At 43.5% G+C, this 22,913-nt stretch overlaps 1 protein-coding gene across 1 annotated transcript in view; it reads left to right on the top strand.

The window, feature by feature from the left end:
* LOC147109099 (latent-transforming growth factor beta-binding protein 2-like) overlaps window positions 1–22,913 on the top strand; it is an 817,740-nt gene that overhangs the window by 273,475 nt on the left and 521,352 nt on the right. Inside the window, exon 8 of the mRNA XM_086002712.1 lies at window positions 11,108–11,210. Coding sequence (XP_085858838.1) covers window positions 11,108–11,210 — 103 coding nt within the window. The remainder of the gene's footprint in view (window positions 1–11,107; window positions 11,211–22,913) is intronic.

The following is a 22,913-nucleotide window of genomic DNA, read 5'->3' as shown; positions in this document are numbered from 1 at the left end:
AGCACCGACAGCAGCATTATCACTCGTTACAATCGCATCATTATTGATTTCACTGAAAGTCTTCGCGTGCTTTCGAGCTAGCTCGCTGGCTTGGCATATTTTCACAGCATTTTCCAAATTTAGTTCGGTTTCTCTCAACAGACGTTCCCTGACTTTTTTATCATGAATACCAAACACAATCTGGTCACGAATCATGGATGCTTTGAGCTCAGAGAAATTACATGTCTGTGCTTTCAGTTTCAGATCAGTTATAAAGCTATCAAAACTCTCATTTTGCTGCTGTGTCCGAGAACAGAAGATGTATCTTTCATAGGTCTCATTCTTTTTGGGAGAGCGATGTGCATCAAATTTTTTTAGCACATCTTCTAATTTTTCTCTGTTCTCCACTGGATTAAATACAAATGTATTAAATACCTCTATCGCCTGTGGGCCTGCAACCGTAAGCAGCAACACTATCTTCCTTGCGTCTGGCTTTGTACCGAATCCGATGGCTGCAATGTAGAGTTTGAATTGTTGTTTAAAAGTCTGCCAATTGTAGTCGATTTTTTCTGTGAGTTTCAGATGCTCTGGTGGCTTCAAATTCTCCATGTCGCTTTTCACAATTTTTAGCAGATCTTCACCATCCTGGTACCATCTTATGTTCATTAATAAATAGACATTCTTATTATGAACACAGCTAGCTTTTGCTAGTTACTTTATTGAGCACATGTGGACTGGTACAGTATCTGTAGAGGCTTCCATCTTGACTGTTGCCTTCTGGGTAGCCTAGTGCCTCATGGGTAATGTAGTCTTAATATATATACAGCTGGGTAGTGTAGTCTTATCTACAGCTCTACACAGCTCTACGTCTCCACCTAGTGTCCACTATAGAATGACATGTTATTGATCATTACAATGGGGAGCAAATTGAAGGCAAGTGTGATGTTATACTCACTTTTGCTGTGCGTAGCAGATCATTGAACCTTTTCCTACACTGAACCCAGGTGCGTGCACACAAAGACCTGGCGCCAACCTCCTCAGCAATTTGCAGCCAGGCTGCCTTGGTTTGCTGAGGAGGCTTCCTCCGTCCATTGGAGGGAAACAGAACCTCCTTGCGCCCTCTTACTCCCTCCACAAGAGCATGGAGGGAGTCATCACCAAAGCGGGGAGAAGCCTTGGTTCTTGCAGCAGTCATCTTGCAAACAATACCACTGAGAAGCATCAGAAAGTGAATAAAACCCAAAGGCTGCATGGGCCGCTTAAATGCAGCTGAATCGAAGATGTCAGCAGAGGTGGGAAGCCCAGTTAACTCAAAATCCTTAGCGAAGTGCGGCTGAAACTGGCAGCGGGACTGGAACCCGCTGAGCAGCGAACCCGCCTCCGATGGCAAAAATCGCGGCCATAGGCAATTTCCTTTATAAATGTGGGTCTAGGAATTTATTACGGCAATATGAAAATAAAGAGCGAATGCCAGGCTTAAAAATGGTGACTAAATTACATCTGTGTGCCCTGTTCCAAATATCCTCGGCCTCTGTCTAATCTTGCATAGCCTGAAGACTACATTTTGTCTTGAGTTACTAGCTTCATTATTTTGAGAGGTTTCCATGTCCTCAATAGCTGTATGGATCAATAACCATTACACATTTTCCAGATTCAGGATTTCATTGTGCTGTTTTGGCACAGCAATGGGATTTCCCACTATTGTTGCAGACCAATATTGGATGGTACAAATTTTTGATTTTTAAAATATAACATTATGGCCTAATCATTTCTAATAATATGATTGGTGTTTATACGAGTCAGATCGCTGGAATAATTGGCTTTGTGCATAGGGTTATTTCAGCTGAGCAAAACATTGTATGGTGAGTATGAGCTGGCTGGGCAGCGCTGCAATCATTTGTCCAATTTGTTATAAAGTTTGACAAGGACGTACAGGCTGGAGATTGTTGGATTGCAATCAAATTATCTTACTAATAATAAATAAAAGGGAGTTGTTTGTATAGTGTGAGTCATATAACACAGTATTCCTAAATAGGCCAGAAAATGTTATTAATGGAGGATTACTTTATTACATGTCTCTGAAGATTTTATAATCTCCATGGACCAATTCATCACCATTTTTTGTATGCTTGTATTACCAAGTTGTTAACAAAGCACATCTGCTGTGAAGTTAGTTCTTAATTTGGAAATGACAAATTCACTGTGACCATTTTGACAAGGAGTTTATAAATAAGGAATTAGGTGGTTATGGAACTTACCATATGCTGAGTACCCAGTACCTCAGAGGTCAGTGTGATTTTTTTCCAATAGACTCTGAGCTAGATGTTTAGCACCTCTTGTCACTCCCAATATCATGTTTTTCTTCTTCATGCTAGATCAAAAATTGTGTGAATTTCATACAGAAGATAACAAATTATTTTATTTTGTTAATGAGTTTTTTAGTATTATCTTCTGCTTGTGTTTACAGACAAGGAGGATTAGGAAGGGGAATTTGATTGTCATTTACGTATAGGTGAAGCTTATTATAGTTCAGGCTTTCTCCCAACACTTTTCTTTTGCATTCATGGCAAAAAGGCAGTTCCCATAAGCAGATTGAGTCACCCGTGACCTAAAACCTGCACCACCAACAATAACAACAACCTGCATTTATATAGTGCCTTTAACATTTCCCAAGGTGCTTCACAGGAGCAGTTATCAAACAAAATTTGACATCAAGCCACATAAGGACAGATGACCAAGAGGTAGGTTTTAAGGAGTGTCTTAAAGGACGAGAGAGGGGTAGTGAGACGGAGAGGTTTAGGAAGGGAATTTCGGAGCTTAGGGCTAGGCAGCTGAAGGCACAGCCGCCAATTAAGCGATTAAAATTGGGGATGCGCAAGAGGCCAGAATTGGAGGAGCGCAGAGATTTTGGCGGGTTGTAGGGCTGGAGGAGGTTACAGAGATAGGGAGGGGACGAGGCCATGAGGGATTTGAAAACAAGGATGAAAATGTTAAAATCGAGGTGCTGCCGGACCGGGAGCCAATGTAGGTCAGCAAGCACAGGAGTGATGGGTGAACGGGACTTGGTGCAAGTTAGGATACCAGCAGCGGAGTTTTGGATGAGGTCAAGTTTATGTTGGCTGGAAGGTCGAAGGCCGGCCAGGAGAGCATTGGAATTGTCAAGTCTATAGGTAGCAAAGGCATGGATGAGAGTTTCAGCTGCAGATGAGCTGAGGCAGGGGTGGTGCTGGACCATGTTACGGAGCTGGAAGTAGGTGGTCTTGGTGATGGAGTGGATACGTGGTCAGAAGCTCATCTCGGGGTCAGATACGACACCAAGGTTGCAAACGGTCTGGTTCAGCCTCTGATAGTTGCCAGGGAGAGAGATGGAGTTGGTGGCTCGGGAGCGGAGCTTGTGGCAGGGACGGAAGTCAATAGCTTCGGTCTTCCCAATATTTAGTTGGACTAAATTTCTGCTCATCCAGTACTGGATTTGGACAAGCAGTGTGAGAAATCAGAGACACTGGAGGGGTCGAGAGAGGTGCTGGTGTGGTAGAGCACCCTTATATGTAACATGCATGGATGTGAACCTGCTCGCTGTTTGTGCTGTCAAACACTTGAATTGACATCAGGTTTTCCTGACTCTACTGAAAATGGAAAGTACCAACGGCCAGTTCTTTGATCTAACTGAGATGTTTAAAATGATTTTTAAAAATTTGATAGGGTAGATACAGAGAAATTACTGCTTCTTGTGGTGGAATCTAAACCAAGGGGGCACAATCTTAAAATTAGTGCTGAGCCATTTAGTGAAATCAGGAAGCACTTACTCACACAAATGGTAGTGGAAATGTGGAATGCCCTCCCCAAAGTGCTGTGGATGCGGGGTCAATTGAAATTTTCAAGACTGAGATTGCTGTATTTTTGTTAAGTAAGGTTATCAAGGAGAATGATTCAAAGGTGGGTAAATGAAGCTGAGTTACAGATCAGCCATGATCTAATTGAATTGCGTAATGGGCTTGAGGGGCTGAATGGCCTACTCTTGTTCCTATTATGTGGATTTCAGTTTAAATCACAGAATTTGGATTCCTTGCTAGAACTAAAATTTAAGAAACATTTCCCAGTATTTGGTCAGTCCATAACCTCTGAATGTAGATCTGTCACTCTTTTCTAATTAAAGACTGTAAATTAGTGCGTAGCAGACTGATGAACTGGCTTCTTCGCCAGCACCTCCAAAACCCACGACCTCTACCACCTACAAGGACAAGGGCAACTGGCACATGGGAATGCCATCACCTGCAAGTTCCCCTCCAATTTACACACCATCCTCACTTGGAAATATATCGCCATTCCTTCATCGTCGCTGGGTCCAAATCCTGGAATTCCCTCCCGAACAGCGCTGTGGAAGTATCTTCACCACACGGACTGCAGCGGTTCAAGAAGGTTGCTCACCACCACCTTCTCAAGGGCAACTGGGGATGGACAATAAACGCTGGCCTTGCCAGCGACGCCCACATCCCATGAACAAATTTTTAAAAACTGGTGTACAGGGATATTATACAAGGGGTTTCCTGAAAAATCTGCAACTGGCACTTCTCCTTCTCCATCTTCAGTTGTTTCCATTGTATTCCTGTGCAAGTATTCCAGGGCTTTCTCCTGAAAAGGAGTGAGCGGCTTGGGGCTTCTCTACCTGTCACAGTTCTTTGCTTCTGGTTGTGCACTATTTTCTTCCTAAAGAAGAAAGTAGAGATTGTAAAGGCCTCTGCTTGCTATGATATGGAATGCACCCCGTGTGCGCAAATTTTCATTAATAGGGTTGATAACAGGTACATCGAAATACATAGAAGTTACAACATGGAAACAGTGCATTTGGCCCAACTAGTCCATGTCTGTATTTACCCTCCATGTGAACACAGTCCTAATTACATTTACCCACCCTGTTTCTGTGTCCCTTTACCCCCTTGTCCTTCATTCACCTATCCAATCTAATCTTGAATGTTGACACAGTTTCTGTTTCAATCGCTAACCTTGGCAGTGAATTCCATAGCCTCACAACTCACCATTCATAACTAGTCCATTTGATTTTATTCTTCCACTTCATATCCCTGTTTTCTACATGAATATTATCCTCAAATAATTCACCCCTCACTATTCGCTGATAACATAAAAAATTGGAGCTGGAGTAGTCCATTCGGCCCCTCGAGCCTGCTCCGTCATTCAACAAGATCATGGCTGATCTACTACCTCAACTCCACCTTCCCGCACTATCCCCATATCCCTTAATTCCCTTAGTTCCCAAAAATTTATCGACCTCTGTTCTGTCTTGAATATACTCAACAACTGAGCATCCACAGCCCTCTGGGGTAGAGAATTCCAAAGATTCACAACCCTTCGTGTGAAGAAATTTCTCCTCATCTCAGTTGCAGGGAACAAGCTAATACATGTGTGAGTCTTTTTCTGCTTTCACTAGTTCCCTAAAGGCTTGAGTGGAGGAACACGTACAGGGAAAGGAGGGTATGAATGGTCTTAGGGTCTCTCATAGACAGTTCAGGGATAGACATAAGATATGATGTTCAACAAAGGAAGAAGGTGGGTGGAAATGCCAAACATGCTTATAACATTGCATTTGTACAAGTTGTGACTGCTTCCTCTTATCTTGGCTAAACAGTGAGCGTATTGAACTTCTAGCATTGAGTAGCAGGCCTGAGTTGTTGAAGATGGCACCCACTGACATGACCACCTTCTTCCACTGAGCCTCCTTCCGCAGTGCCAAACATCTAACGACTCCCGTGCCTGATGTCTGAACATAACATTTCAACTGAGGAGCACATGAATTTGGGTGATCTGTGACCTGAAGAACCAGCCTCAGACTGACTTTATTACCACTGTTTCAATTCGCTGCAGAAGCAAAGTTCTGCCCTGCCACTAAAGCTGTAACAGCCATTTAAATGCAGCAACAACACAGGATTCTCCCTTCTCCCCACCCCCTGCAGACGAACACTCCCAACATCGAATGTAAATAGTGCTGGGACCCTATCCATGAAATTTAAATGAAGTTAACTGAGGAAAATATAATGTGTTAAGTGTGTCAAACTGCAGTCTTAACACACCTTCAGTAGTGAGCAAGCCACAGGAGAAAATCTGCCCCTTTGTCTTGAATTTTGGTAAGAAAAGGCAGGCTTTAATTTTAACTTGTTTCATTTTAGTACGTTCAGAGTTTTATGAGACAAAAAACACCAATCCACCCGATTTTGGTCACAAAGATGGCTACACCTCCATAGGACCCAGTGACCTATGACTTTTTTTTATATCACTTCACTTCTAAGCCGGTAAAAAAATAATGGAAACCGTCAGCAAGGGTGTCCGCTAAGGAGATACAGTACCAAAATGGAATATGAACTCTAGCTGAAATTGTGGCTTTTGCGATTTCAACCATTCTCTTAGCACAGGCCGGTGATTGCACTGTTGGAAAATAGGAGCGTTACTGGCCACCCCTTACTACTGCATGAAGAGCAGGAACAGGTGCATCAGCAACAGTTGGGGGAGAACAACGCATGACCCTGCAATGAGTCCAGGAAGGAGGAGGCCGCTTGCAGACAGCTTTGCCCTACTCAGGGCCTACAGGCCTCAGCAACGTGCAGTGTGGGATGAGACTGTGCTTTTCACAGCAGACCATTGCAGAAATTGTAGAACGCTACAACAGGAGCTGCAGCCCACCACCGCAGCCCGCACTGCATTTCCTGTGCAGTTAAGGTCACCGCAACAGGGAATTTTTATGCATCAGGATAATTTTAGGCTGCAGCTAGAGACATTAATCAGGCTGCAGTGTATTCCTCCATAAAACAGGTCACAGAAGTACTGTTGCTAGGGTTAATGATTTCATTGCATTCCCAATGGATCCTAAGAGCCAGCAGGAAAGATTAGTGAGACTTTCAGCATTCCCACAAGTACAATGGGAGATGACGGAATGCCAGCTCCATCGAGTGCATATATGTAGCCATCAGGGTTCCTGTCAACGAGCCTGAAACCTTTATGAATTGCAACAGTTTTACTCCTTTAATATCCAGCTGGTCTGTGACCACCAGCAGTGGTTTATGCAAGTGTGTGCTTGCTTTCCGGGCATGCTTTCATTGGCATGGAAATTGCGGTCAGAGGCTTGCCACCCTCGCACGCATCCGAACCAAAAGAAAGCGATGTACTTACCTTGTGTCTCCGGAGCTTCGGACTCTTGCGGTCCTGGGCCTGCAGGCGTCGGCCTGTGTAAAGGCCCGCGTGAGCCAGGCCAAACAATGACAAAGGGGGATTCCTATTCTGCTTATGGGGATTTCATTTACGTACGGAATCACCTTAAACACAATAGGAACCACCTAATTAATACAATTTCACAACACTGAAGTAAAAGTAATCGGTTCAAAATTAATGAAAATACCCTTTATGTAAACATTTAGGGGGAAAAAATTGAGTCACGTCCCCTTTGGGGCGCTAACTTCGCCGCCCGAAAAAATGAGCGTCCCGCGGCCGAAATTGAGTGGTAGCACCCCAAGAGGGAAGCGGGGCACTACTGGAAGCGCCCTGCCTCCCTCTTGGGGCACTGCGCGGGAATATCGTGGTATTGTAGGCCTTCCTCCCCTTCTTAAAAGGGAGGGGCCTTGCGCAGCGCGACCTAGGGCCTAGTTGGGCCACCGGGATCGGAGTGCCGGTAAAAGAACCCGGCACTCAAGAGAAGTGCCAAGCTCATGGAGTGCAGCTGGCACTCCGTGGGGTGTCGGAGGGGGCGGGGGGGTGTTCAGGAGGCCAGGGACGGCAGCGGAGGCAGGTGGCTAGCAACAAAAATGGCTGCCCGGCACCTCGCTTTTAAATAGCGCCGCCCCGGCCGCAGGTAGGCGCCCCTGACTCCATCGGACATAGCGTCCGGCGGTAAGTCAGGGGGCGCTACCGAAGGTCACGAGTGGGGCGCTGCGCACGGCAATGACGTCATCGTGGGGCGCTAGCGGTTACCGCCGCCGCTGACCTCAAGCTGAATTTCGCGAGAGGCGTTGGCGGCGCCGCGCCTGGGCGCTAACGGGAGGCGCAAAGCAACCAAATTTTTTCCCCTTAAAATCAAAATTTTTTTGAAAAATAAATGTAAGCATTTTTAACTGGGACAAAATTGACCTAATCTAATTTTAAATGTAAGTGAATATTTAAATAATTAAAAAATTTATTTTAACCCTTACGCTGGTAAAAGAAGGTCTTACGCCTGCCTTGACAGATCCCAAATTCTGGGTTTTCGCACCTGCCATTTACAGCACTTACGACTATATATCCTATGTAATTCTGTGTAAATAGGCAGAAACCCTGCTGTACTTGGCCTCACATCTTGATATCCCTAATGCTTTTCCTGCTGCTTGCCCCAATGATCTCTAAGGTTTCCTCTTCCATCTGAGTGAGGGCTTGTATGGAGACTGGCCCTCCCACAGCTCTGGTCTTCTCCCTTGAGCCACCTTGCCCTGCATGAAAAATGCAAATTAATTATTGTAAAGGATTGTGCAGATGTCTGGGGCAGCTTCATATAGTGTGCAAGCTAAGAGGGAGAAGCAGCATGTTGTGAGCAAAATTGGTGATGGGCAAGAAAGTAGTTCCAGTGTGAAATTTGAAAGCAGTTAGGAGAAGAGTGAAATGCTTTCCAGTTATTATCAGGTAAAAGCAGAATGTTGCTTGTGTCTCTTCTGAGGACAGTAGCAGTAGGTAAGTTTGCGATTAGAATGGGAAGGATCATTGGCATACAATGGGGGGGTTTTAGCTGTGAGTGGGTGTGGGGACGGGAGCGAGCATTAACCACCCCCTTCCCCCACCCACCCCCGACATTATCAATCTGAGGCCCAAGCTATTTTAACTTACGGGCCTCATTTACGTCTTGCTGCCCAGCTGCCTGTCCAAAATGGGCATAAAGAGATGCTGGCTGGCTGTTGGTAAGCGAATAGTGCGTGGCTCAGAGGCCACCTGCTGGCACTCGGGTACATTGTATGGGGTGGGGGAAAGGATGAACCCGTAGCAGGAGAGGCCCAGACTCTCCTTGTGGGGCCTGGGGGAGCCCTCCTGCTGGCCCCACTATGGCAAGTTTAATACTTGCCTTACAGGGCCTCTTCTTCCTGCAAACCAGGATTCACCGAGAGGGGCAGTGCGACGGGAGATCTGCGTGTTGTGGTTAAAATGCCTTTGGCGTCCTAATGACATCACAGGACCCCTATTTGCAATTTACTAATGAGGTTCCCACCTGAGTCAGAAAGGTGCCGCAGCCTCCTTAAAACAATGGCTCATTTAAGGTAGGTGATTGTGGGCAGGAGTGGGGCAGTAAGTTCTCGGAGGCCCTGTACCCGTCGGGCAGGTTGAGTTGAAATCATCCCGACTCTCGGTGAAGTTCCAATTAAAAAGACAAACTGGAATACAAGCTAATCCCAAGTTTATTAATTGATTAACATTTTATTTTAGATTAATTTGTGATATCAAGTTATATAGTTTCAAACTAATTTGTTAATTTTACATAATGGCAAGACACAGTGCGATAATTTGTTTTGCATTTTCTTTCAACATGGTACAGTATAATTTTGAGGAAAACCTAAATGGGCTCACTTTGTCAGTGCAGAGCTTCTGGCATGATTCTGAAACACTTAAAGCTCAGTTCAAACCTTACTTTTCCTTACAGCTAAGACTATTGTACGTTATTTAGTAGATCTGAATGAATTAAGTTGATAAATCAGGATATAATGATCCAGACAGGGAATTGTGCCTGTTGGCTGTAAAATTAGTAATTAATCAGTAGCTTTTTAAGAAAAAATTAAAACAATGTCACAGAAAATGAACAGAAGTAAACAAAGCTAGGGTTCATTTCTAGTGAACAAAACAAGCACTGGGGTTCATTTCTAGAGGGATAGAATTGAAAAGCAGAGAAGTTTGGTTAAACTTGTATCGAACCTTGGTTAGACCACACTTGGAGTGGTGTGCATAGTTCTGGTCTCCATATTATAAAAAGGATATAGAGGCATTGGAGAAGGTACAAAAAAAGATTCACAAAGATGATACCCTTTTTCCACAGAAAGGACTTGGGGAATAAAATCTACATTTAGAACAAAGTGCACTCACATACATTTTTAAAAAATGCCACTATTCTGAAAGGTGGTTAAAATATGATTTTTTTTCCAAAGACTGTAACTAAATAAGCAATTTATTAGCCTCTGTCAGTATAATCGATAAACCCCTCCGGCCCGTTGTGTTGGGAGGTCCCCGGTTCTCGGCGCTTGGCAGGGGTTTCCCTCTCCTTGGGTGGTGAACACAGGGATTTAAAAGAAAATGGACAGCCAGTCAGGGCTTCCAACAAGAGGCTGCGAGGGCAAGCTTTCACCAGGCTCAGAAGGAGAATGCAGGAGGGTATATCGGAACTATTTTAAGTCAAGTAAGGTGACCCACTGATGTGGGGAAGCAGAGCGTTTTCTTTATTTTTATATTATTATGTGAAAACAAGTTGTACTGATTGAATTAAGTGAGTCTGATCATAAAGGTTGCTCAGTATGTTTATTTGCTGTGGAATAGAACAGTTTAACCAATTTGTATCTGGCCTCATCTTACTAGCTGTCATCTCAGTCTACTTTTGAAAAAAAAAGGAGACGCGCAAGGGCACAAGCAAAAGACATTAATATCTAGTTCATAATTGTTAAACCCCCTGGAATAATCTATCGCAATATAAGTAGATATTGAGCAGCGTAAGGGGCATAGGATCCACTTATGCGAGTGACTCACACCACTGAACCCAAGAAGTTATCTATGGCAGATCCAAATTGCAAGAGTCATTTTCGACATTTGCGTGGAGCTGTTGAGCACACGTTTTGCGCACTCCACAGCTGGATTAACAAACTTTCCATCAGTTGAAACTGTGAAGTGACTATTTAGCTGCTAGAAGATGATGAAATGAGCGTAACCATGGTTACATTGTGATTGGCTATTTTTCTCTTGTTCCCTTTATCAATTTGTGCATCTGCCAGACTGATGAGCGGCCATTAAACGTGACCAAAAATAGAGCTATTGATTATTAGGAAAAAGAGGAAAATATTCCCCTTAAAGACATAAGTCACTTGTGGCTAAAATTTTTGAATAATTTCTTGTCTTTGTATTTTAGTGTGGAAAACCACTTCCAGGTCTCACAAAGCAGGATGATTGTTGTGGGAGCGTAGGAATATCATGGGGGTACCATAAATGTACAAAATGCCCTCCAAAACCAGGTAAGCCGTTAAGGTTTTTAAGAGTTATAACTTGAATCCTTAGTGCTGCAGAATCTATTAGATGTTAGCCAGACAGGCAGGCACAGGCCTGGTCCGAACACGATTGTCATTTTCCCCTTCCATCCACATTGACTAGGTACCGTTAGAGAATAGTCAACCATCACAACCAAAACCGTATCCTTTTTCACCTTTACTTGATGAGCATCCTTTCTTTGTGAATTTCTTCAATCCAGATTATGCCGAAATGTACGCTGGTTTCTACGCCAATCTTGCTGATGGAATCTTGCACTGAAATTTTTCAGGAATCTCATGACTATACATTGGAACGTAAAAAACCAGTATAAAACAAGCGGAAATCAGCGTAAACAATTGGAGCCCAAGGAAAGCGCGGAACATAAGCCGCCTTCCTTCTTCAATTCCCTATTTATCTTACTGATATTATGAAAATTAAAGTTTGATGCCATCAAGCTATCGTTTATATACATTAAGCACAGCATGTTTAAGAAAATACAATTGTGGAAGTTTCTTCTTAAGATTCTGATGCCATAAGAAAGCATACAAAGATACAGAAAATAAAATGCGTCTAAGTAAGAAAAAATTAACCCACCCCAAACTCCAAAATAATTGCTCTAAAACACCAGAAACATAGTGACTGGGCCCTGCTGCGCCTAACATTTTGGGTGCAAATTTACGCCTGTTCAGAACTTGCGTGAATGCAGGAAACACACGTTATCTGGTCTTTTGCATGGGGCGGGGGCGGCGGTGCTATGTAAATGAGCCGTGGCGTTTTGGCAGGCATAACTTGGCGCTGCGAAAATGATCTCGGAAATTTACGTGTAGCAGGGGTCTAGTATAAAAAAGGCTTTACTTATTTGCGAATTTCCTTGGGAAATCCTGGTGCAATGCTGCTCTTGCGCTGTTGTTGCGCATAAAATTACCCGGAAATTTCAGGGTTACGTTTCATGTTTATGTTACAATATGCAGCAAGTTACAGTGAGTGAGTACTTTGCAAATAGTGAGTACAATATTTTGGAATTCAGCATGAGGCTCACTTTAAAGCAGTGTTGTTCAATAAAAATCGCTGACTAGCCACAGGTGTGGCTATGGTGACACCGTTCTGGCCACAGCCACTAATTTTAGAAAAAGCCTTACATAAGAACATAAGAAATAGGAGCAGGAGTAGGCCATTCGGCCCCTCGAGCCTGCTCTGCCATTCAATGAAATCATGGCTGATCTTCTGCCTCAACTCCATTCACCGGCCCTATCGCCATATCCCTTGATGCCCTTACTAGTCAGAAACCTATCGACTTCTGTTTTGAATTTACCCAATGACTGAGCCTCCACAGCCCTCTGGGGTAGAGAATTCCAAAGATTCACCACCCTCTGTGTGAAGAAATTTCTTCTCATCTCAGTCCTGAATGGCCTACCCTTTATCCTCAGGCTGTGACCCCTGGTTCTAGACTCCCCAGCTAAGGGAAACATTCTCCCAGCATCCACCCTATCAAGCCCTGTAATAATTTTGTATGCTTCAATAACATCCCCTCTCATTCTTCTGAATTCAAGAGAATACAGGCCTAGTTTACTCAATCTCTTCTCATACGACAGTCCCGCCATCCCAGGAATCAATCTCGTGGACCTTTGTTGCACTCCCTCTATGGCAAGTATATCCTTCCTTAGGTAAGGAGACCAAAATTGTACACAGTACTCCAGGTGTGGTCTCACCAAGGCCCTATATAATTGGAGTAAGACTTCTTTACTCCTGTACTCAAATCCTCTTGTAATTAAGGCCAGCATACCATTTGCCTTCCTAATGACTTGCTGCACCTGCACATTCACTTTCAGTGACTCATGTACAAGGACACCCAGGTCCCTTTGAGCATCTGCATTCCCCAATCTTTCACCATTTAGGAAATACTCTGCCTTTCTGTTTTTTCTACCAAAGTGGATAACTTCACATTTATCCACATTATATTCCATTTGCCATGTTCTCGCCCACTCACTGAGCCTGTCGAGATCCCCTTGAAGCCTCTTCACATCCTCTTCACAACTGACACTGCCACCTAGCTTTGTATCATCAGCAAATTTGGAAATGTTACATTTAGTCCCCTCATCCAAATCATTGATATAGATTGTGAATAGCTGGGGCCCAAGCACCGATCCTTGCGGTACCCCACTGGTCACAGCCTGCCATCCTGAAAAAGACCTGTTTATCCCTACTCTTTGTTTTCTGTCTGTTAACCAATTCTCAATCCATGCTAGTATATTACCCCTAATTCCATGTGCCCTAATTTTGTTCACCAACCTCTTGTGTGGGACCTTATCGAAGGCCTTCTGAAAATTCAAATACATCACATCTACCAGTTCCCCTTTGTCCACTCCACTAGTTACATCCTGAAATAACTCCAATAGGTTTGTCAAACAGGATTTCCCTTCCATAAATCCATGTTGACTCTGCCCAATCTTCCTCTTAGTGCCCAGTTATTGCATCCATTATAACAGATTCCAGCATTTTCCCAACTACTGATGTGAGGCTAACAGGTCTGAAGTTCCCCGTTTTCTCTCTCCCTCCTTTCTTAAATAGCGGGGTTACATTTGCTATCCTCCAATCTACAGGAACCGTTCCAGAATCTATAGAATTTTGGAAGATGACAACCAATGCGTCCACTATTCCAATAGCCACCTCTTTCAAAACCCTAGGATGTAGGTCATCTGGTCCTTAGGATTTATCAACTTTTAGTCCCATTAATTTTGCTAGTACTGTTTTTTTACTCATAATTTCTTTAAGTTCCTCATTCTCGCCACACCCTTGGTTTTCTCGTATTTCTGAGAGGTTTTTTGTGTCTTCCTCCGTGAAGACAGAAACAAAGTATTTTTTAAATTTCTCGGCCATTTCCTCATTCCCCATTATAAATTCTCCTGTCTCTGACTGTAAAGGACCTACATTTACCTTCGCCAGTCTTTCCCTTTTCACATACCTATAGAAGCTTTTACAATCCATTTTTATATTTTTTGCTAGTTTGTGCTCATATTCCATTTTCCCTTTATCAATTTCTTGGTCCCCCTTTGCTGATTTCTAAAAAGATCCCAATCCTCAGGCTGACTGCTTTTTCTGGCAACTTTATAAGCTTCCTCCTTTGACTTAATACTAGATTTAATTTCTTTTGTTAGTCATGGTTGGATCACTTTTCCTTTTGGGTTTTGCCCTAGAGGAATATATGTTTGTTGCAAATTATGCATTATTTCCTTGAATATTAGCCATTGTATGTCCACCTTCATACCTTTTAGTGTAGTCTCCCAATCTACCATGGCCAACTTGACCCTCATATCCTTGTAGTTTCCTCTGTTTAGATTGAAGACCTTAGTTTCAGATTGGACTACATCACTCTCAAACTTAATGTAAAATTCAATCATATTATGGCCACTTGTCCCTAAAGGCCCCTTTACCACAAGATTATTGATTAGCCCTTTCTCATTACACAGTACCAGATCCAGAATAGCCTGTTCCCTGGTTCTTTCCTCCACATACTGATCCAGGAAACCATCCCGCATGCATTCCAAGAATTCGTCCTCCACACCATTAGTGGTAATTTGATTTGCTCAGTCAATATTGTAGATTAAAGTCCCCCATGATTACCGTATTGCCCTTGTTACATGCACTTCTAATCTCTTGATTGATACTGTGCCCTAATTACCACTACTGTTTGGTGGCCTGTACACAACTCCCACCAATGTTTTCCACCCTTTGCTGTTTCTTAGCTCCACCCAAACTGATTCCAGTTCTACATCACGATCTGGCGAGCCAAGATCTTTTATCTCTACCGTACCGATCTCATCCCTTATTAACAGCGCTACGCCACCTCCTTTTCCTTTTTGTCTGTCCTTCCTAAATGTTGAATACCCTGGAACATTCAGTTCCCAGCTTTGGTTACCCTGCAACCATGTCTCTGTAATGGCAATTACATCATACCCATTTACTTCTTTTGTGCCATTAATTCATCCACCTTGTTGCGAATGCTACGTGCATTTAGATAAAGTGCCTTCAACTTTGCCTTTTTAATATTTTTCTGCACTTTGACCCTCTTTATTGTTGGCCTTTGTTTCTGCTCCCTACTAGTTTTGCTGACTACTTTTCTAACTTGCACTTCCAGCTTTGTTTCTCTCCGTTCTGGGCCCACACTTAGGTTCCCAGCCCCCTGACAAACTAGTTTAAATCCTTCCCAACAGCACTAGCAAACCCCCCTGCAAGGATATTGGTCCTGGTTCTGCCGAGGTGTAATCCGTCCAGCTTGTACAGGTCCCACCTTCCCTAGAATCGGTCCCAATGTGTCAGGAATTTAAATCCCTCCCTCCTACACCATCTCTCCAGCCACGCATTCATCTGGTCTATTCTCCTATTTCTGCTCTCGCTAGCACGTACTTACACATAATACTTCACGTACATATTTATTTAACAAACATCTACCACCATCCAGGGCGAAACTTTGCAGTCTTTCTCTTTCACCAAAGTTTGGAATTCTGGCTTGAATTTATCGGACACAGAACAGCTCCTAGGTTTTTGTCCAACAGCCTCTGTAATCTCCTTCAGCCCCACAACCCCGCCCCCAACGAGATAGCTGCGCTCCTCTAATTCTGCTCTGTTGAGCATCCCTGATTTTAATCGCTCAGCTATCAGTGGCCGTGCCTTCAGCTCTGGAATTCCCTCCCTAAACCTCTCCACCGCTTCTCCTTTAAAACGCTCCTTAAAACCGACCTCTTTGACCAAGCTTTTGATCATCTCTCCTAATTTCTCCTTATGTGGCTCAGGGTCAAATTTTTTTTCTTATATTACTCCTGTGCAGCGCCTTGGGACGTTTTATTACGTTAAAGGCGCTATATAAATACAAGTTGTTGTTGTTGTTGCAGTGGTACTAATACTACTACTACTTAGACTTCATCAGATTGATTGCTGAGAATCTGGGCAGCACAAGATGCTGCAGACCAGCCCCTGCTCTCCAAGAATGCAGTTGGATGCTGCTTATCCTCTGCCATGATGTGCCTTGTTGGAGCTGCTCATTATTGGTTGAGCTTACTTTCTTGTGCTAACCTGGAGCAGTTATTCCCCATTCATCGAGCTGGCCACGATGCCCGCTCCCTTTATACAATATCACTGGCATCTCATGGAACTGCAGTCAGGCTTTTTCACCCGTGTTACACACCATTTTAGTAGATAGCCAATCAGTAACCAAGGAGGGGCAGCGCACACACACTGATCAAAAATCACTTGCACACTCTGCTTTTCATCTTACCAATGTACCAACAAATGCACAAAAAGGTTAAAGTACACATGCTTACACAGTGCAAAAATTAACATTAAGATCACATGCTCAATGACTGTGTCTATTATTTTTTATTTACTAATCAAAAATACAATTAACCACATCTGGATTTGCAACTGGCCCTCAATTGGGGTGGAGTCGTCTTGGCGGGGTTAGGAAGGGGAGCAAATTGCTGGGTGATCAAATGGTCTCTTGAAACACAAGCTTCTGCTAGTCTGCTAACCTCCTTCATCATCCAGCTCCTCCTCTTCTGAGTCATGCAAGGCATCCAGGGTCTGTCCACACTGCATGGTGATATTGTGGAGAACGCAGCTTGCTACCAACATCGCTGCGGGCTGCATTGCCCGGCTCCCCTGACCAGTCCAGGCACCTGAAATGCTATTTTAAAAATCCTGATGACCTGCTTGATGATGGCATGGGTAGTTCCATGGCTATGGTTGTAGCGATTTGTCAGTGGGAGAGTGGCGTTGTGACATAATCAGCTAGATGAATGTGCGCCATGTCACCTGCTGCAGCCTGGAATGGCCAAGGTGAGAAAGTTCAGCGCTGTCATAACCTTGGCTGTCATAGGCAGAGCATGTCCATCTCTGAATATAGGCTCTACATTGGGCTGCAGCAGGTGACACAGGGCAGTGACAGTCTCGCAGCTGAAACACAGCCTCCTTATAGATTGTTCCTCATTGAAGATAAGGTAAATGACAGTTTCTATAGACCCTGTGTGTAGGATACCATGCCTTTGTTATTCCTTCTCCACAGAAGTCTTCCCAAAGGCCTTCTATGCAGCTTCCTCATCTCAGTGCCACTGCTGCTGCTCTTCCTCCTCCACCAGGCAGAGTGGAATTCTTATACTACTCCAATTCTCGGCATGACTCACAGGTTGTAAGAGCCTCCACAATACTTCAAAATTGCCAACAAAACTTTTTTGCAAAATCCAGCACTCTGGAATAAGCTAGGCTTGCTTCCAGCTAGATCCAATGATCCAACAGATTTCAGGTTTTTTAAATAGCATTCCAAATTGCCTGTCTGCTTCCTGATCTGCTCACTTTACTGGGTGGATCCTGCCCGCAATGGTAGTCTTGTTATTTGCCTTGAAAAATGTAGCAGGGTTGTATCTGCATGAAATAACCTCTATTTACATATCTTAACGAGACTGCTATCGTAAACAGGCAGGCACCTAAGTCAACCAGGTCCTGGCCTGAGGGAAAATTTAATTGGCCAACTCTCAAGCCATCGCTAATTTCACCTGTTTTCGCCTGGTGGGCTAAGTGGAAATTTGCCCCAATATCTCTTTTGATTTTTGTCATTGAATATATTCAAGGCTGAGATAGACAGATTTTTGAGCAACAGGGGAGTCAAGAGTTATGGGGAGCGGGCAGGAAAGTGGAAGTGATGCCAAAATCAGATCAGCCATGATCTCATTGAATGGCGGAGTAGGCTCGAGGGGCCGAATGGCCTGCTCCTGCTCCTATTTCTTATGTTCTTATTTTTCTGATTGAAGAACCTGCAGTGGGTGAGGAATACATCCATTGTAATTTGAAGGACCAGGCAGACTTGATGGATAGATATTTTGGGATCTGGGATACTCCTTGTGGCCCTGGCTATTACCACCAGTGCGGAACCCCCACACTGAGATGGAAAGAAAGTGCAATGAGGCTGCTGCCTGCCTCTGAATTCTGCTGGAGCATACGATTGGCATCTTGAAGCAGCGCCTCGCTGCCTGAACAGATGGGGAGGGGTTGTACTCTAAGGCCTGATACTCACTTTTGCCCTTGCCTAATTACCCAAGGGAAAATGTTTAGCATGAATAAAAATAAACTACTGAAAAGGCAATTCAATTTTTCCACATTACAAAGGGGAAATTAAAAGGTTGCTGATTTGTTTCTGAACAGAGCAAAAAATCCTGCTGAGTTTTGTAAACGTGGTTCCTTACTTGCTTCACTTTGTGTTCTAAGAAATAAGAATAGAATTAGCAGTGAAAAGATGTATATAGTTCCTGTGTTCATATGCAATATAAATTAAACTCACCAATTTCTAACAATGGTATTTGTAAGTAAAGGGTTGTTGAGTTGGCAACATGTTTGGGATTTATGTGACAAATAATTTACACACACACGCACACACACCCCGATGATTACGCCCCCAAATAGTAACTTACAGAAAAGTTCAAATAACCATGACCCTTTTCCCCTTCTCTGTTCTGTCTTGATGTGACCTCTCAGCATTCATTCTTGTTACGTAATGGAAAAGTCATTTTAGTAATTTTATGTTATGAGTCACCAATTTCATGGATGGCATTGATTATATGAGTAGCCCATAGTTTATGTAAAGGATTCACAAATAAATTGGCACCATGTGCTTGGGTATTGGCAGTCGATGGAACTGTTTTTTGTTTCATTGGTGATGGGAGCAGAGCTGTTTTGTAATGACTCTAGCACATGCTTCTGTGGAAAATAATGGGGCTGTTCGCTTTGATGGCTCAGTAGGTAAATGAGCTATATAATGTTATCTGACGAGAAGGTTCTTAAGTTAGATCCCATAGCCTGTGTTGACTGGCTGATTCAGTTAAGGCAGCAGTAGGGGTACTACAATTGGTCTTGGTGTACCCAGACTAGTGAGTAATCTTTTGTTACTCCTACTTGCTGTCTCTTGACCCTTGCTGAAAATTTCACATGTGGGCATTGGGTGAGGGCAGCATGAAACTCAGCTATGGTGCCTGCTCTGGTTAAATAACCCGTTGATGCTTACTGTCTATGCTAATGGCACTGTACCTCAACAAGAGTCACAGAATTCAGGAGAAGAGGGGGAGAGGTGAAATGGACTGCAACGGGGTAGCAAAACAGAATCTTGCTCTGTGTCAGGAAGTACATCTTTCAAACACTCTCACATTGTTTCTAGTGGAAAAAAAGCATTGTAAACCCCTCTGTGATGTTTCATATCAAGGTTAATATAATTCATACATTAACTAATGACGAACAAGTGAATCCAGTGGCCATATAGTAATACTAGTTGTTGAGTTAATCAACATAAGAATGTAGGGACAGGAGTAGGCCATTCAGTCCCTCTGATCAAGGCTCTGTACAACTGAAGCGTCACTTCCTCACTTTTGTAATGCAACCCCCTTGAGATAAAGGCCAACATTGCATTAGCCTCTTTGATTGCTTTTTGTACCTATACAATAGCTTTTAGTATAAAAACAGAACATGCTGGAGATACTCAGCAGGTCAGGCAGCATCTGTGAAGAGAGAAACAGAGTTAACGTTTCAGATCGATGACCGTTCGTCAGAACTGGAAAAAAGCAGGAAATGGAACAGATGTTTAGGGGGGAGGGGATGAAAGAACAAAAGAGAAGGTCTGTGATAGGGTAGAAGGCAGGAGAGATTAAGAGACATTGAGAGACATTAAGAGAATATCTCCCCTGCCTTCTATCCTATCACAGACCTTCCCTTTTGTTCTTTCATCCCCTCCCCCTTTCCCAGCTCCTACACTTGCTTAAAAATCTGTTCCATTTCCTGCTTTTTTCCAGTTCTGATGAAAGGTCATCGACCTGAAACATTAACTCTGTTTCTCTCTTCACAGATGCTGCCTGGCCTGCTGAGTATCTCCAGCATTTTCTGTTTTTATTTCAGATTTCCAGCATCTGCAGTATTTTCTTTTTGTAATAGCTTTTAGTGATGTGTATATGGACACCTAAATCCCTTTGTTCCTTCACAGTTCCTAGTCTCTCTCTAATAAGAAAATAGTCCAATTTGTCTTGCATCCAAAGTGGATCACCACAGATTTGCACTTTTCATAGAAAAATGGATGAAATTATGGAATACAATCCCCAAAACAGTTCATAAAGCTCTTGGAAACTCTTGTAATCCCATGTAATAAAAATGGAATATGCCTCAGTCAAATATCCCGTGACCTAATTATATGTGATTGGAATTGAGGAGTGCACTCTCCAAAACATTGGTTAAAAACTCTGCGATCCCATGTAATGAAACTAGAATTTGGTTTGTGCAGTCACTATAAAACAGTGTCCCTGTAATCGATCTATATTATATATTTTGACAATTGTGAGCTTCATAATATAGTAGAGACCCAAGCTGAATATAGAAAGTACAGAGGGGCTCTAAAAAAGAGAGTAAGAGGGGCAAAGAGGGAGTATGAGAATAGATTAGCGGCTAACATAAAAGGGAACCCAAAAGTCTTATGTAAACACACAAAAAAATAAAAGGGTAGTCAAAGGAAGGGTGGGGCCGATTAGGGACCAGAAAGGAGATCATCTTGTGGAAGCAGAGGGCATGGCTGAGGTACTAAATGAGTACTTTTCATCTGTCTTCACTAGAGAAGAGGATGCTGCCAGTGTAGCAGTGAAGGAGGAGGCAGTAGCGATATTGGATAGGATAAAAATAGATAATGTATTTAAATGTTGGCAGTCCTTAAAGCAGAAAAGTCACCCGGTTCAGATGGAATGCATCCTAGGTTACTGAGGGAAGTAAGGGTGGAAATTGCGGAGGCTCTGGCCACAATCTCCCAATCCTCATTGGATATGGGGCTGGTGACAGAGGAATGGAGGATTGCAAATGTTACACCCCTGTTTAAAAAAGGGGAGAGGGATAAACGGGGCAACTACAGGCCAGTCAACCTAATGTCGGTGGGGGGAAACTTTTAGAGACAATAATCCGGGACAAAATTAATTGGCATTTGGAAAAGTATGGGCCAATAAATGAAAGTCAGCACGGATTTGTTAAAAGTAAGTAGTGTTCGATTAACTTGATCAAGTTCTTTGATGAAGTAAAGGAGAGGGTTGATGAGGGTAGTGCGGTTGATATGTATTTGAACTTTCAAAAGATGTTTAGCAAAGTACGATATAATAGACTTGTTAGCAAAATTAAAGCCTATGGGATTAAAGGGACGGTGCCAGCATGGATACAAAATTAGCTGAGGGACAGAATACAGAGAGTAGTGGAGAACGGTTGTTTTTCAGACGGGAGGGAAGTACAGGAAACTCTTTATTATCCGGTACCAACGGGACCGGTGTGGTGCCGGTTTATCAAAAAGCCTGGATTACAGAGAGGTATAGTTTAAAAGGTACGAGAGCTCCGTTCACAGCAACAAATCCAGGCTTCCCTGTTGCTTAGCAACATGTGCAGGAACTCCGGCCACAGACCAAGCGTCCCTGTTGCTTAGCAACAAGTGCACGAACCCCAGTTACACAGCCACAGATCCAGGAACTGCCACTAATATGAAGTAAAACTTACCTTAACCTACTCCTGAATTTTGCCGGTTAACAGAGATTTAGGTGCCGGTTAAAAGAGAGTTTCCTGTATACAGTGGTGTTCCCCAGGGATCGATATTAGGACCACTGCTCTTTTTGATATACATTAATGACCTGGACTTGGGGGCATAATTTAAAAGTTTGCAGATGATACGAAAATGTAGTAAACAATGAGAAGGATAGTAACAGACTTCAGGACGACTTAGACAGACTGGTAAAATGGGCAGACACATGGCAGATGAAATTTAACGCAGACAAGCGTGAAGTGATACATTTTGGTAGGAAGAATGAGGAGAGCTGAGATGAACTAAACAGTACAATTTTAAAGGGGATGACAGAACCGAGAGACCTTGGGGTGTATGTTCACAAACCTTTGAAGGTGGCAGGACTAGTAGAGAAGGCAGTTAAAATAGTATATTAGATCCTTACTAGAGGCATAGGGCTGAATTTTGTCAATGGGGACGTGATGGAGGCGGGACTCCCACTTTTTGGGTTGTAGCCCCGCCTCCATCGACTTGTGGCCAACCCACTCTATTTTCCCTTGATTGACCTTGTTAAGCCCGCCCAGCGGGCTCAGCAGGCCAATTAAGGGACACTTGGTTACTTGTGACGTCAGTGATTGACATTTCATTTGTCAAGAGCTTCTGACAGATGAAAAATCAGCATTTGACAGCTCTGTGAAGCTGTCAAACACTGACAATCTGTCTTCTAACTTGAGTCCTTCTACTCAGACTCATAGAGATCCCTCCAGACCAGAAAGCAGAATGCTGCATATTTTGACATTTCAGCGGCCATTCTGCTTTCTGTGCCGGTGAGATGAGGGACTCCCGAGACCTGAAGGAAGGAAGCCTGCAGGAGAAAGTAAAGGTAAGTAAGACATATTAAAACACTTTACACTTACCTCACACACTTACCTCTGCACACATGCACCCATCACTCACCTGCACAATGGACATCTCGACCCCTCCAACCCCTTCAGAGCGACGGTCCGCCTCGCTAACTTGGCGTGGTTCGGAGCCGTCGGGAAGCCCACACTTCAGGGCTAAAAATAGGGATTAGGCAAAAAACTGCCTGTTAATTACCTGTTAACAGGCAGTTAATTGGCACTAATCCCCTTCCCGCCTC

The sequence above is a fragment of the Somniosus microcephalus genome, chromosome 12 (assembly GCF_052327205.1).
Source record: "Somniosus microcephalus isolate GS21.2 chromosome 12, FLI_Smic_1.0, whole genome shotgun sequence".
NCBI classification, from domain to species: domain Eukaryota; kingdom Metazoa; phylum Chordata; class Chondrichthyes; order Squaliformes; family Somniosidae; genus Somniosus; species Somniosus microcephalus.
The sequence above is the reverse complement of the archived record's forward strand: the minus strand, read 5'-3'. Positions and strand labels throughout refer to the sequence as shown.